The 17,201-nt window shown below is 44.5% G+C and overlaps 1 protein-coding gene across 1 annotated transcript in view; it reads right to left on the bottom strand.

The window, feature by feature from the left end:
- The window catches only part of Stam (signal transducing adaptor molecule), a 232,534-nt gene that overhangs the window by 42,336 nt on the left and 172,997 nt on the right, over positions 1-17,201 (bottom strand). Inside the window, exon 11 of the mRNA XM_075886399.1 lies at positions 3,456-3,619. Coding sequence (XP_075742514.1) covers positions 3,456-3,619 — 164 coding nt within the window. The remainder of the gene's footprint in view (positions 1-3,455; positions 3,620-17,201) is intronic.

Here is a 17,201-nt window from a genome sequence, read left to right as displayed (position 1 = left end):
ATACGTAGACCAGACAAGCAGGTAGGTGCCTTAACAAAAGACTGCGAGAGCACTACATCAATGTGCACAAATCGGTGCAAGGCTACCTAGACTAGCATTGTCGAGATTGCGGATGCCAGCCAGATTTCCGTAAAACTAAGGTGACAGCTAGGCACAATAATCAGATGATGTGCGAAATAATTGAGGCATTCGTGATTGTCCACCTGAAAGATGACTGCATCAGTATGGCTTCTTTGACAGGAACCAGAACGGAATGATGTATCTTAAACCACAATGCAAGATGTGTGATAGTTGTGTATTACCTCAGCATGACTAGTCATTTGAATTGTACTGTATAAACAGTTTTTGTGATTCATTTTTGCAAACCTTTTTTGTAACCATGAAAAGTGATTGCATAAAAGCATCACGTTTCTGTCCATTAAACTCGGTTCAAAGTTTGCACTTGTGTCCGTCTAGTTCTTCATCCCAAGTGTTCGTCCTTTAAGCAGTGCGCAATAAGGTAAACTTCTATGCAAGTTCATCAGACACTTCTTACTACTTCCCGTAGTGCGTGACAGCACATTTAGTGCATTCAGTGCTTTAAGACTTGTTTCTTGAATACTTGATGTGTGGTGGTAAGGTTAGCTTGGCATCTCAGATTAGGCCTAAGGATTTATATTTAGCAGTTATGGACAAACTCTGATCACGCAGTTGGATGTCAGGTTCGGGATGACTGCCTCTCTTTTCAAAGAATAATACATGTGCTTTTTTTTTTGTGGATTCAGTCGAAACTTGCTATCCTTGGCTCATATAGAGTCCTTGCTGCACCTGGCGCTCACACATTACAATGAAACCTCATTAGTACACATCTCCCAGGAACGGCGGCATAACTGCACATTAAATGTACTATGCATTAATCACCAGCTACAAATTTGCATCTCCTGATGTGCGTTATCTCTACTAACAAAGGAATAAATACAGTGCCACAACAGATATTGTCTGAAGTGCCCGCTCTCCCAACAAACATACACAAAGCCATTTCTTTCATTCTGATAAAGTGGAGAAAAAATTGCCCGCAGCTTCTTTCGGTGGAACACCGAGGAGGATGCGGAGCACACGACGTAGTCGGCATAGTCGGTGCCCTTTCCAGACGTATCGCAAAGAACCGACAACGCTTTGGAGTTGTTCTGAATGTTGCCGATCCGAGTTAAGTTGTTATCGAACCAAAGACGATCACACACCTTGCAGGTGTGGCCGAAGCTTCGGTCGAGGAAGTCGCGCTTGAAGCGAGCGTTGGGCGTGGCATACTGCTTGACGCGCCACGCCGCTACCTCGGCGCGCTTGCGCTCGCGGGCAGCATCGGGATCGGCCTCTCGTCGCCGACGCTTGCACTCGGCTTCCCGTTTTTGAAAGTCCGGGTCCTCTTGTCGACGCTTACGTTTCAAAGCGGCCGAATCCGGTGCTGCTGCTCGACGCTGACGTCTCTCAGCGGCTTCACGTTCTCTAAGTTGAGCATCTTCCGCTCGACGCCGACGTTTACGTTCGGCGTCGCGAGCTCTTCTCCGCGCTGCCTTGTCTTCGGACGACGACTTGGTTGCGGTTCCGCCAACACTTTGGCCGGCGCTGGTCGAAGGGACGTCGATCATAGCGACCTCGGACGTCGACGCGCCGTACAAACCAAACGACGAGCGGCAACTGAGCGAGCGAGCACCGACCTTGAGTATATATACACCGCGACGGCGCATGCATTGTCAGCTGCCGATGTTCTCGAAGCGCGACGGCGCCTGCGCACGCGTCAGCTGCCGATGTTTTCGAAGCGTGACGGCGCATGCGCGCTACATTATACAGCTAGCGAATGTTCGTGAAGAGGAGAAGCGCACGCGGTGTGTAGAGGAGGAAGGGTGCACAGATGGTGGAGGAGTGAAGCGCGTGCGGTGTGTAGAGGAGGAAGGGATGCACAGATGGTGGAAGAAGGAGGAGGAAGCTTGCGGACGGCGCCGCACTACAAGCCTCTAGTATTAGATGCTCCGCATCTAAAAATTCCATAACTCTCCCACAACCATCTGATCTCATGCAGTGACAACGCCAAGTACAATTCCGAAACTACACAAGGTCTGGAATACGCCCCGTAGGATAGTGGCAGAACAATCGGCTGTCCACGATGCATGTGTTCCGCGGTCTGCTTCTAATAAAAACTAATGCAATTTTTTTTTTTTTCAAAATGCTGTATGTATGGTCGCAGAGAGCCAAATAGTCTGCTGGCTAGTTGTGTGCAGCGCTTCGCCTAATCGACACATGCTGTGACTGCCAATCCATTTGCTGTAGCATTCACCCACTCCTCTTCAGACCATGCACTGATACGGCGAGTAGCCTGCTGGGTTAACGCTGTGATAAAGAGCTCTCTGCAAGCGATACCTATTCCACGATGTTCAAGCTGTCCTGGCAATGGATAGAGGCACATTTAGGCAGGCACTTGATCACAGCGTGCAGTACTGTTAAAACAGCACTACGATTGCGCGTGTTAGAGTCGATACAGCATGGTTTCTTTGTGCCCGCGATCTGCAATGATAAACTCTGTCAGCGAGCCGCTTGTGTTTCTGTAAAGTGGTGTGCGCTTGAACATTGTTCCACAAGAAGGCCGCAGCGATTGGCAGCCCAGCACGTTCAGGTATTTGCCTATAAAAAGTGTGCAGTAGGCTTATAGTGGCACTACGCCGCAAGTGTGCCTGAGCAGATAGCTGTGGATGTCTACTGTGATAAGGCTTTTGTCGGCGGTAAGTCACACTGGCGGGTTCGTTGTTAGTCGCCAGCTCCCTTTCATTTTTTTCCCTATCATTATTGGCAAAGGCATCGCCCAATCACACAGAACTCTCAATCTTTGATCAGTCTATCTTCACACTTATCAAAATGATGAAAAACCACTTGTGGCATATTGTGCCGTCTGCAAGTTCAGTGGAGCAGTAAACTTTGATGGCACAAAATGTTATTGGGGTATGCACTTGGTACGCAATACCCAGAATCCCTTCTCCCCTGACACGGCAATGCCACACATGGCTGCATGTAAGAGGGAATCGAAACCGCTCTCGTTCGCTCGGGTCCATGGCGATGCTACACACAAAACGCCTGCTTGCGCAGACTTTCCTACGGGACACCTTTATCATTGAAGAATTATGCAACCATTAGAGCACAAAGCCACAAAATAAAAACAGCACTCATTTCTTTGAATTTAAGATTAATTAGCTCTCATGCTGATACCCTACTGTTTAATGAGTAGCCCAGATGATGCAGCCACCACCGCAGAAAAGTGCTAGTTCCAAGTTCGAATCCCAGACTCGGGAATTCATTTCATCATCAACTCAGGTGCTTTCTTTTCAACATGCCCATACGAAATTTCTTAGAAGCATTGGGACAACAATTCTCCACTTTATGGACCCATTACGTTGAAGAAACCTTGCACATCATGTCATCTAGCTTACCATAGGTAGAGCAGCCTGTGATGGCGGTGGGGGGGCACGCATCAGGCTATGGTAGAGTGTGAAGGCGTCGGTCAGCTGCCGACTTGCTGCCACCAGAGATGCATGCCGCCGGTCAATGCGTTCCAGCTCCTGCTCTATCAAGGGGCCCATTCCTGCACAGCGCTCTGCAATACCACAAAGACTGCTGCAATCCTTGCTCGCGCTCAAATGTTTCATTTCATGACAGGGAATCATTTACTGAGCAATTTGGCAATTTACCATATAAACGCGTGTAAGGGCCGCATCTTGTTTTTCTCATGTACATATTCGAAAAAAAAAAAAATCCGCGTAAGGGCCACACTTTTGTTGACCCACACAGACTCAAAATGCACGCGCATGCGACCTTTTAAACATTTTCAATAGATGACGCGAAAAAACCGACCCCTCATCATCATTATATTGTACAGCGGCAGCAGAACGTCACTAGTATATATTGCTCTACCACTTGAGCTACCATGACAGCTATCCTCCCTGCCACTTTATTGAGTATCTATGTCAATTTAAACGTGGGAGTGTCAGTCAGCGCCACTAGTAGCCATGGCCGAGAGTGTGGCACACTCTTTATGAGCCTGCCTGGCGTCACGTAGCACGTGAACTTATTACTAACTGGCAGCTGACCAATAGTCCCTCGTATATAACCTAAAGGCACCAAGTCTGCCAGTACGAAACCCTAGTTAATGAATAAGAGAAACAAGTGTATACTTAAGGGCTAATTTTTCGTGTTTTTATACAATATTAATGAGATCTAACAGACAATAATGTCAAAGAAGGTATAGGGGAAGTTATTAGGCCAATTGTAATGTAAATGAGAAGAAAGAAAAGTGGGTGAAAAGATAACTTGCCGTGGGCAGGATTCGAACCTGCGACCTTCGAATAACGCGTTATTACCCAATATACCCAATAAAGTGGCTGGCGGGATAGCTGTCGTGATAGCTCAAGTGATGGAGCTTCGAACGCGTCAGTCATATATTTCATCATCCATTGATGTCACATAATACCAAATTTGGTATATGTGGAGCTAACAAAACGGCCGTGAGCGCATCATGAAGGGCCCAATATACTGCAATGTAGCGTTGACGCACGCGCACGCTGGGCATAGCGACGCTACGTAAGCAAAAACGCGAGCACTCTATAGTCTGACGTCAGGCGCGACCAGTGTCCTTCAGCGCGGCCTGACAGCAACCGGCGCGAAATGCGATATGCTGCCTTCCGTGCCGATGCGTTACCCAGACAACACTGCGTCTCCCTCTTTTCATGATGGAGGGATGCTGGACGCGCTGAAATGCGCATGCGCCAAAGCAACGCAGCGTGGCGCGCGCCTGTGATAATATGACAGGAACGGCATCTGGCATGGCAACGCCGCTGTGAGGCAACGAAATGAAGTGGGCGAGCACGCGCACCATGTCACGTCGAAATGTATTGGCGCCTTGACTGTGGCATGTAGTCATATTCTCACATGACACGCATCTCATGATTATCATGTTTGCACCAGTCAATAACCTTCGTCATTCATTGACGTCACGTAATACCAAATTTGGCATATGTGAAGCTAGCGAAACAGCCGCGAGTGCACCATGAGTGTGGCATGTAGTCATGTTTTTACATGACATGCATGTCGTGATTATCATGTTTGGATGTGTCATTTACCTATGTCGTCTGTTCGCGTCCCGTAATAACGAATTTGCTATAAGTAAAGCTAGCGGAACGGCCGCCAGCGCATCATGAGTGTGGCATGTATTCATGTTACATGACATGCATATCACAATTATCATGTTCATACCAGTCGCATACTTTCGTCATCCATTCACGTACCGTAATACCAAATTCGGTATATGTGACGCTAGCGAAGCAGCTGCGAGCACATCTTGAGTGTGGCATGTAGCCATGTTGTTACATGACACGCATATCATGATTTCCATGTTTGAGTCTGTTGCTTTTGTTCCCCATGCAATCATATCACACCACACCAGTTCTGCAACATGCCATGTGAATGAAACCACCGGAAGAGCTGCAATACCATGAATTGTAAATCATGACATTCATGACAAACATGTCAAGATTTTCATGTTATGACTAATCAAATATATTGTTTATACAGTCATGTTATGCTATTCCAAGTTTTGTATTGATACCATTATTGAAACGGCCAGGAGAGCTAAAAGTCGTAGGCAGCTAGATAGATACACTCAATGTCGCTGAAATTTGCTAAGAAATGCTTCGCATTTAAAAAAACTCAAGTAGAAAGATTTCACTGATGTGGTGCTTGTATTAACGAAATTTTACTGCACGTTATTCGTGTCATGGATTCAATGCATAAGTTCATACTCTTCAGTCAAGTAGTGATAAGAAACAGTGATGTTCCTAACTACGCCAAAAAACTCCCATTTCGAGAAATAAAAATTCCCTGTTTTGGGCCCTTTCCCTGCACATTATTTGTGTTTTGCGAGCACCCCTTCACACACGTGTACACACAAATGCTTGTCCGTGACGTGTTTGCGACTATTGAATTCAAGACTAGTGTCTATGCTCTTGAATAACAAAGTCAAGTGCTCTAAGTACTGCATCACAAATAGTGCTCATAGAGTCCACACCAGCAGTACTCTAGAAGATCGTTCAAATAAATATCAGACTAATCCCAAGGGCTATGCTTGCATGCTACACGTGCCCGAACTGATTGCAGTAGCCAAAGCCGTGCTCTGATGGCAATAAATTGGTCTTCCTTGATAAATATAATCCTTTCCGAAATTCCTTGCATTATCACAAAGATTCCATTTTTCCCTTTCGTCCAAAATGATCGCTCGAAATTTCCTGAAAAAGGGAGAATTTCCTCCACGGAACATCCCTGATAACCAATCTACAAAGGAGTACCCTAAAGTAACCGGACCAGTGCTGCATTGAGTGGATCATTGGGAGGATTGCCACACGCATTTGTTATTTTCGTTTTTGTTGTATTCGGTTCACGCCTACAAAGACTATAAGCAATGCTCAGCGCAAACTGCACCTGCAGTGTGTTCGAGAAGCTTCAGGATTGTACCACATAGTTTTGTTAAGATTACTTGCATGAAACAAACAACACATTCTTCTGAACTTACGTGGCCGCTAGCGATATTGCTGGAATATTCAAAGGCACATGTACAAATGCCAACGAGCGTCACCCTCTTGTCGGTTGATAGAAGGCCGACGCTTTGTTCGGCATTATTAGTGCCCGTATGTATCCCTGTAATTTGACTTCCATTTACAGGCTACAAGTTCTGCCAAATAAACAGCTTATTATGATCAATATATGGTGTTTATTGGCACAAGGGCCATGAGATGGCTAAAGAGCGCCAGTACACGAGACAAAAGATGTGAGCAATGGGTATGTTGACTGGTTGCATACGGGCCTCAAATTTCTCATGCTACAGGCAGATAAAATATACAGCTGTTAAAATCATAAGGGTGACATAAAATATGCAGTGTGAAAGTGAGGAACTAACGATTCTGATAATAATGATATAGAGATGTGATTGCACACAGCTGCCTCTGCAATGCCTTTTTTTCTAAGGGCCACAAGACCCGTGCTTTGTAGCGTATCTACCGCAGCAGCGACCTTTCTTCAGAGCTCCAGCTGCAGATTGCCAGGATAGATGACGTGAAAGTTATAAACATCTTGTAAAAATACGAGCAATGACTGATGTTTGAAGAAAGGATGCCTACCGATGAACATCGATGAATGAAGCCATATTTTGCTCTCGTTAGGGTAATGGGTAGATCTTTTTTCTTGAAGTGTGTAATTCCTTGCATTGGATTAAAATGTGGATAGCTGTAAGTGGTTCCTCACATAATAGTGAGTAAAGTGGGACAAGAATAGGGTATTTGTGCTTTTTTTCAAAACATTTGAGAGCTTTTACAATGCTTAATGAATCGGCAAATAACTGAGGCAATTAGAAACCTCTAACCAAAAATGTATTCAGAAACCCAACGTTTCGAAGCCACACCGACTTCTTCCTCATGGGTGAGAAAGCCAGAGATGCGCAGCGCTTATATATGCTTGCTCGCCTGACTTTTTCAGCTTTAATTGTTTGAAATGTTTGACCGCCGCAAGTATTGCGTAAACTTCTGTGGTGAAGATGCTTGTATCAGGATGCAGTAAGCCGGCATCCACAAAAGATGCCGACTGCTGCGTACTACACAGAATTGTGAGACTTTGAGGCATCTGTAAAAAAAAGTCAAGACAATTGTATTCGTGTTCAAGCTCCAGGAAGTATGTGCAGATGTGTGTCTAAGGTGTGTGTTTCGTAACTTCGACAAAGGATACATCCCATTCTATGAGCTGCCATTGCTACGATGGCAGATACATAGCAGGAGCCATTAGAGATTCATGAAGTGGCACTCCCAATTTCTCAGAGAGGCCTCTCACATGAAGCGAGCAGGGCTGTCGAAACGAAAAACAAGTATAAAACAGTGTGGAACTGAGCAAGTCATTGATTGTGTAGTGTGAGGGGTGCTTCTCGTCTGCGTTAGCTTTGAGGTTATACACAAACGACACATTCTCTGCAGCTGCAACGACCACTTGTTTGATTCTACATACAGGCTTTCTAAAGGACTAGTGTGAAAAGTACCCGTAGAAAGACGGATGCATAAATGATGGACTGAGTCAAGCATTTTTAAAGTGCATGGTGTCGCTGACTGGTAGGTTATTTGTTTCCAAGAAATATATTAGTCCATGGTTAATCATCTTCACGAAACGCTTACAGATGCAACTTGCTAATGCAATTGGCCTGTAACTCACTACAGAGAACGAATCCTCGCTGTGCTTCAAAATTGAAATCACAATAGCCTCTTTCTAAGAAACAGGAATCTCACTGGAAAACCACATGGCATTGTACAGGGAAAGGAGAGCTGTGCGCCACTACGCCGCCACCGCCAGTTTTTGCTTACGCCGTTCGCGCCGCCACGCAATAACTGCAGCATGCTGCCATTTGTCTTATTTTATCCCGAGTGAGGAATCTGGTGATAGAATGCACCACTTGACCTTCTTTTCTGCAGGTTTAAGATTTTTCAGAGTGGGCATTTGCGATGTCATGACTGCTCTCTTGTGTCAATGTTTGCATGCCCTGTCTATATAAGGGCCCTAAAACAGTTTCTGAAGATACACAATCAAGTGTGTTTTCCTCTCTTGGTGTTTCTCGTTCTTTTGGTGCTCCTTATGACACCAGAATAGAGATTCCCGTGACAAGATTGATGCACATACTCTCAAATGGTCCATGTAAGAGAAATATCAGTTGCATATTGTTTTTTAGCGTGCTTTGCCATGCATTTGCACCCCCCCCCCGTTCTTGGTCATGTCTTGTATGATTACCACATGCAATGACCTTGCAATTTCGCTGCATTTTCTGTCTTTCCTATTGTGCAAGTGCAAATAACAGAGTGTAGCCCACAAGATGGAAATACTGATAGTCTCAACACTTAGCGCTCACATATTACACAAGTGTTTTATGGAAACGTTGAAGAGATTTGGCCTGTAAGAATTATAGTGAAGGAAGTGTAGAGGAGTGTATTATGGAAATGTTGAAGAAATCTGGCCAGTAAGAATTATAGTGAAGGGAGTGTAGAGGAGTGTAACAGAGAACAAAGTCAAAAGAAGAGGCTGTGGATTGTTTCATGCTTCCAACGAACGAATTTTTTACAGCGAATATGATGCAGCTTGCTATAAAAAAGGCCAGCCCCCTCTAAGAGTTTTTATATAATTTGTTATCGAGAAAAAATAGTATATAAACACTATCTCTACATGCTTTCATCGTTGCTTTCATGTGCCGTATCAAATCCAACTCAATAACTTTTGTATGACCACTCTATGCTGCTCCCGCGGACAAAACCTCGTGAGCACTAGCGACGAATAGTGCTGAAGCATATACAGTAAAAGCTCGTTTATCTGGACCTCGTTAACTCAGAAATTCGGTTAACTCGGACTCGCGGTGCAGTCCCGGCAAAACTGTGTATATTTCAATGAGGTCAAATGAGCTCATGAGCTCATGAATTCGGGGGGATTTAGCCGCGCACCGGTTATCTCGGACAACTCCGGATAAGGCTATCGGGACTCCAGAGTCCGGCGATCCAGAGTCGTGATTGGAGGCTCAAGCACCGCTTGCTGTAACCGACGGCAGAACCGTAGTTTTGGAGAAACAGAAACCGAGCGAACTGCAGCAGAATATGACCATGATGATAGTGAATGAGGGGGAAGTGGCTAGGTGGCGCTAGTCACCACCCGGCGGAAACGCTTGGGTCACCGACGCATCCAGTGTCTACTAACAGCTGCTCGCTACGCCCATGCTACGCCTACTGGTGTACTTCATGTCTTGGTTCGTTGTGTTGTGACTTCGCGTGTTGCGGCTGAGTTTGTGCACGTTGCCGCCGCCGTCACGCTTCATGGCGACCGTCACTGGAGTTAAGCGGCCACAGCAGCCAGCAAATGATCTTAAAAGAAAGGTTATGATATTCAAAGACGTGGACGCAGGTGTTTCTCGACAGGAGATAATGAAAAAGTACGATGTTAAGAGAAGCACCTTAAGCGACTACGTGAAGAACAAAGAAAAAATTTTCGAGGCGTTTGACAGAAGCAAAGTCACCGGAAGACGAAAACGACTAAGGACGGCAGCACACCCAAAGCTGGAAGACACACTGCTGCGGTGGATAACAGACATGCGGAACAGCCAGCATCCCTTGAGTGGACAGTTGATCTGTCAGCAAGTTGAAATGTATGCACTGAGAATGAACATCGAATCTTTCAGTGCGTCTGAAGGCTGGTTTGCCCACTTTATAGAAAGGCACGGGTTGGTCTTTCGAAACGTGTGCGGAGAAAAAGCAGCAGTGGATGAACAGCGTATTGCCGACTAGAAGACGACCGAGCTTCCCCAGTACCTGGCTCGTGCCAACGTCTTGTCAGCAAGCTGAAATGTATGCACTGAGAATGAACATCGAATCTTTCAGTGTGTCTGAATGCTGGTTTGCCCGCTTTAGAGAAAGGCACGGATTGGTCTTTTGAAACGTGTGCGGAGAAAAAGCAGCAGTGGATGAACAGCGTATTGCTGACTGGAAGACAACTGAGCTTCCCCAGTACCTGGCTCGTTATGAGCCTGCCAACGTCTTCAATGCCGATGAAATGGCTCTCTTTTTTAAAGCCTTGCTGGACAAAACGATCACGTTTAAGGGCGACCCGTACATTGGAGGGAAGAGGAGCAAAGAAAGGATCCCTGTGCTTCTCGCTTCAAGTATGTCTGGAACCGAGCGCCTGCCACTACTAGTCATCGGGAAGGCACGTAACCCAAGGTGTTTTAAGAACATTCACCACTTTCCTGTGCAATATCGTGCCAACAAAAAGGCCTGGATGACTTCGGATGTTTTCCAAGCTTGGCTGCGCCAACTCGATCACCCCTTCACCGCTAACAAGCGCAAGGTTTTACTTCTAGTTGACAACTGCAGTGCTCATGCCAGAGTTACAGGGCTGGAGTGCGTCAAACTTGTATTTCTACCTGCAAACCCGACGGCTGCTCTCCAACCGCTGGATCAAGGGGTAATTCAGCACGTAAAAAGCAGGTACAGAAAGCATGTGCTGGAATGAATCCTGCTGTGCAAGGAAGCAGGGCGAGCATATAACGCGACTCTCCTGACAGCAATTGACATGTTGGCTCATGTCTGGAGCGAAACGCCGCCCGCGGTCATTGCAAATTATTTTTGGCACAGCGGCTTTGTCCGCCCTGACAACTCTGATATTCCTCCAGAGGCCACTCCAGAGGCCACTCCAGCGGACAACCGCGAGCCCACTGGAAATAAGGACGATGAGGTGAATGACACGCGTTTTGACTCTCTCCTTCCTAGGTGCATCCAGATTTTAGACTACGTCGCTATAGACTATCATGTTGCCGTTTCTGGTTCACTGACTGACGATGATATATTATCGGAAGTGCTTGAGGAGGACCAAAATCACTGTTCCAATGATGACGGCCAGGATGAGCCGACGCGACGTCAACGCACCGTGCAGGATGCCGCCGAAGCCCTGGCTGTCCTCAAGGAGTTCTGCGTTTGTTCTCGCGACAGAGAACGTGCGAACCACCACCTGATGGGATTAAAAAAGATCGTTCTGTCAGAAATTTCGACGGTGAAGCAAGCAAAAATAACGCACTTTTTTTAAGAAATGAAGGTTTGTCTGTGCCGTGTACGTTTTCCTTTTGTCTTCATGGTCCATTCAATAATTCGGAATTCGGTTAACTTGGAAATTTTCTCCGGTCCCTTGAGATCAGAGTTTATGAGCTTTTACTGTAGACGAAACAAGCTGCCCATCTCCATCGCACAAAGGGCGCACACGATAACATCACTACGCATGTGATACCTGCCGTTGCTAGCTCCTCAACCGGAAAGGAAGACGATTGTTACAGCGTGAGAACAGAACGACGACAAATAGACAAAAAGAAGGCGAGCACTAACTTCCGACTCAGTTGGAAGTTAGTGCTCCATTTAATTGGCAGCTGGAAGTTAGCGCTCATCTTCTTCTTGTCCTTTAGTCCTCGTTCTGTTCTTGTGCTATACCAATCGTCATGTCATACCCAACTAGCCCAAACCGCCACCCTTCCGGAAAGAAAGCCCTGTCTGTCTTTTGCGGGACGAAGGAGGACGAAGGACGCAGTCTCAGGTAGGAGACTGCGTGGCTCGATGCGCAACGATAAACATTGATTATAAGGGTGTGGTCACGAGTGCTAGCGTGCGCTATTTTAGCAGGCATCAGCGAATGGCTCGTGCATACCCTTCTACGTGCTATGATATTTCTCAAGAGCAACCGTATTACCTTTCACCAGCATTTTGCCAACTCTCATGGGGTTGCATGCTCCTATCGCGTGGTGCAAGATGTCAAGTCTTTGAAGGATTTTCCGACCATAAAACTGTTCAAGTAGCCTCAAATATAGCGTGTTCTTCTCGGAGACTTGAGACCAAAACTGTTCCGAACTTGCTTGAAATTCATGACATTTTTGTCGTGGACACCTTAGCTTCAGTTTATGAGGAATTTAAATGTTGTTGCAAATTTTTCTATGTAGATACACTCCTTTTTAAGTTTTGTGGCATTATGTGTTAATGCCTGTCAAAGTATGTGAAAAATACTGGGTCATCATATATGAAGTGTACCTGGTCAATCTTGCACCAAGCTCTATCCTGCTAAGAAAAATTGTGTGAGTGTATGTGAATGCTAGAGTAGTTGTGGAGGTGGTATATGTCGCAAAAAAATTGTGTTGCCTAGGAGGTGCTTCAAACTTTAGACAGCCATACGCAAAAGCGTCGCACTAAATGAGTTACATTAAAATCGGCTTGAACAATTACTAAGAACTCATTTCTTTTCTTTAACCTCAAGTTACTACTTTTTCATCACTATGATAGTTCATTTTTGCTTGATCATTCGTTCTTATGAACTTGGGCAAAGAATTCCAACATGTCGCACGCTTACTTTTTTTCTGTAGAAAGCAGGAATTTTTTCACGGATAACATATTCACAACTTCTGTTTTACAGGTTTTCTTACATTAGATTATTAAAATACATTGGTAGCAAACGAAGCACGAACATTGCCAGAATATTGTAAAATAAAAATAAATCAACGATGACAGTCATGAAAGAGTTGCGGCTTGAGATTAGTGTGAAATTGTTTTGTGGTAATTGCTCAACCTAGTCAAATCATATAAAATTTTTATCGACACCATTTCACTAATGTGTCCCACGTTTTAAAAGCCCTGTGCGCAACACATTTTTTTTTTTTTTTTCAAAATAGAATGCCTTAATAACTACTTCTCACATTCACATAAAGCGGCACAATTATTTTAAGCATGATCAGAGATTTTATAAACTTTACTAGGTACACTTGATACAGAATGATTCTATATTAAATAGAACCCAAGACACCCACGGTACCATAAGGATATTATTAATCTCACTAGTCTCATGAAGCGCTTATGTAAAAATCGTGATTGCAAGTATAATCCTTCATCTATAGCACTGAAAAGGTAATTAGAAGATAAAGTGAAAGAGGTTAAGAACAAATACTTCAGCAATGTCTTCGGTACACTTATGAAAAAATACATTCATGTTCTAGAGGTCTATTACCTGCATCGTCTATGCCCTTATCGCTAAATCTTGACGGCCAATTTTCCCCAAAAACAGAAGCTACAACTAATGTCTTTAATGAGTACTTGAAATCTATTTTTATTACAGATAACGGCATCATTCCTTCAATCTCTGTGTGCAGCAAATTACCTTCTTTTTCTAAACTTGAATTAAGCTCCTACATAATCCTATATTAAATCTTGAGGTTCCGAAGCGATCTGGCACAGATGGTATTCCAAATAAGTTTCTGAAGTGCTACTTAAAATGGTGTGCTGACTATCGTACTGTAACCTCAAAAATCAATAATCTGTGCAGCGGCAGTTCTCCAGCTGGGGAAAATTGTGCCCGCACTTAAATCCAGAAACAAGTAAATAATAATTATAGGTCAATACTTTTTTTCTACCCGCTCTAAACTTTTGCAGCATAGCCTTAACAAATACTTGGTATACTACCTAAATGCACAAGATCTACTTTCACGATTACAGCACGACTTTCCTGCTGGCTATTCTACTGTTACACAGTTGCTTCAATTTGAGCACAACATTGCTTCTTCCCCTAATGACCAAAAACAGGTTGATGTCATACTTGAAGGTCTTTGTCATGGTTTATCATATCAAATTTTTAGCTTTCTGACAAAGCTTTTGGTGACAACAAGTTTCGGTTTTTGTTTTTTGTGCTTCAAAGCTGTTCCTTAAATGTCTTACAAACTTTCCAAGCTTCTGTGCTTCTAAATAACAAGCTGGTTGGTTACATAACTAATCACTTGCTGTGGCACTCAAAATTTGTTACGTTGAACCATGTGAAGTCATCTGATGTACAAGACTCCAAGCATATTTAATAATGTCGCGTGAGCGTTGACCGCAGTCAGTATCAGCACCTTACAACGGCGATAATCGGTGAGACCCGCAACAGTATGCGCAGGCACACAAAGCAGCGTTCTGGTTTGAGTGGTCTTCCAGGCTGTTCCTTTCAGGACAATGCACGCCTTACTACTATGACTGTAGTAGTCTCCTTAGATAAAAAAAAAGGAAAACAAACGCGATGTGATCTACTGATTCATGTTCTCTTGATCTTTTCCATGATTACAGTCAAATACACTGCTCAATGTTGATACACAGGAAAATTAGGAAAAAAAAGTAATAAAAAGTAATAAACTGAAAAAAAAAACATTATTTTACCACACTGCCTTTATCCGTTTATTCCACCTAAAGAATGCTCTAGTATTGGCGACAGCACATGCTGTTGAACGCAAGCGTGAAAATAAAAAAAAACTAAACATTCGTGACGTTTATCTGCGAATATACGCACTCTGGGCGCCTTTGGAAAAGAAAGGAAATGTTTCATAGTGAAAGGAGCAGCCCGGCAGATGACGGTTGTGCTACTCGAGTGCTTCGCGTGCCTGCACATACTGCTGCCAGTCTCGCAGATTATCGCCGTTGTAAAACGCTGATCCTGCTTGCGGTCGACGCTCGTGCGATATTAATAAAAATGCTGGAGGCTTTTGTTTATTATTTATATGAATTACGAAGAAGAAATTATCGGTGATACTCAAATTAAACTTAGAATGTATGCAGATGACTGCGTTATCTGTAGAACAATTTCTTATTCTCAAGATCGGGATGCGCTAAATAGTGCTTTTTTTCGTCGATAGTATCAAAGTACATATATTTAGGTTTTTTGTATGAGAATGAATTTTTATGGAATAACCACATTAACTATGTAGCAGCTAAGGGTGGCCGTGTTCTCAACTTCTTCAAGCCAAACTTCAAAAAAGCTCTTCCTAGGTTGCAAGAAACTCTTTACTTTTCAAACGTGTGCACTATTTTAAAATACGGATGCTCCTCATGGGACCCAGGTACAAAGACTTGCATCGCCGAATTAGAACACATTCAGAAGCGTGCAGCACGATTTGTTTCCTTGAACTACGACATTACTAGAAGCTTTTCTGACATACGAGCCGATCTTAGATGGCAGACTTTACAAGCTCTTTTCCAAAATTTTTATTGGAGCAATAGGCATTAAAAAAAAAAACATGTATTCACGGTCCTACGTACAGGTCAGCCCGTCGTGATCATTCTTTGAAGGTGAGAGAATATAGCTCTTGCATTAACGTATATAAGCATTCTTTTTTTTCCAAGACTATGCCAAGATTCGCATAGTCTACTGGAGGAGGTTATTTTGATGTCAATCAGTACCTTTGACAGTGCCCTTGCTGAAGTTTTGTGCCACTAGGTCGCATCACGTGTAAACGGCATTCAATAAACTTGTCTTTTCACCTTTTCACTTTTTGTAGTTTTGTGGTAATGCACTTCTAGGTTTGACGCGAAATATTTTTCGAGTGATCTGTTCCGAATGTACTTGTGTAACAAAATCTGTAATCTTAAACGCATCGCTGATCTTGTTAACTCATGATGTTTTATACCACTTGTAATGAATGTATTATTCTTTTCTTTCACCCCCTACAATTATGCCCCTTGGGTGCTGTAGGTATCTGAATAAATAAATAAATGAGAGTGAATCATGGCAAACTTCAAAACCGCCCATAAACTCTTGAATCTTTATCCCACGCACCCCCTCCCCCCCCCCCCCCCTCCGCCCTCTCGTTCAATGTCATCAGATTTACGTTTGATACCACCCCCTTGACTGTATTCATGGTCACAAGAACAGGAATGCCAGTAAATGCTACAAGGTGTGAAAGTTTATCATATTGTTCCTTGTCCTTTAACTCCAGGAGTAGATCTCCACTTGCCATCCTCATGGTCTTGTAAACGTTTCGGTAGTCTCTTTCAGGCATTTGGTGACAAATGGTGAGGCAGCTCTAGCTTTAGTAGAGGATTCTTCAGAGTGGGGTATGTGGTGTTTTGGGAATGTCTCTGGGCCAAAACAATAAAGTTATGTCAGTGCGCACCCTTTTAGGGGCACAATCGGTAAGGGAAGGGTTCAAGGGTCCTATGAAAAGGTCAATTCTTCAGCAGTGGCGCTTACTACCCAACACGGAGCCCAACGGGGGGTCGTGGCAGAACATTTGAAGAAGTCTAAGCAACGCCAGCAATACGCCGTTACTATAACAAGACATGGTTTACCCAAGGTATCCTAAAACACACAAGGTTAACCCTTGCTGCCAAGAAATATAGAAGTAAACGAAAAGAGTAGATGACAGAAAAGAGAAAAAGAGAGGAAAAGACGAAATATAGGGAGAGAAAGAGATAAGAAAAGGTGACTGCCAATTTTCCTTGCGTGGGTCAGCCCAGTGGTGCCGTCTAAGTGAAGCTGGGGCCAAAAGGGTGCGTTGCCTCTGCCGGGGGGGGGGGGGGGGGGGGGGAGGGGGCCTCAAAGGTCCAATCACCCGGCTCTGGCTCGACCCCCCCCCCCCCCCCCCCCCCCCCCAGGATGCCCTTTTCTTCAAACACAGCTAAGCCACGCACGGCGACGCGTGTAAGGAAGTTGAACCCCCACCCCTCCCCCCAATAGCTCGCGTCCGTGGTGTCGCTACACAACAAAATTCTGCTTGCTCAGACACCCCTGCGGGCAGACCGCTTAATTTTGCACAAGCCGTCTCTGCCTCTCTCAGCGTCCCAACCCAA

This window comes from Rhipicephalus microplus, chromosome 2 (genome assembly GCF_043290135.1).
Source record: "Rhipicephalus microplus isolate Deutch F79 chromosome 2, USDA_Rmic, whole genome shotgun sequence".
Lineage (NCBI taxonomy): Eukaryota > Metazoa > Arthropoda > Arachnida > Ixodida > Ixodidae > Rhipicephalus > Rhipicephalus microplus.
Note: the sequence above shows the minus strand (reverse complement) of the source record. Positions and strands in the feature narration are given on the sequence as shown.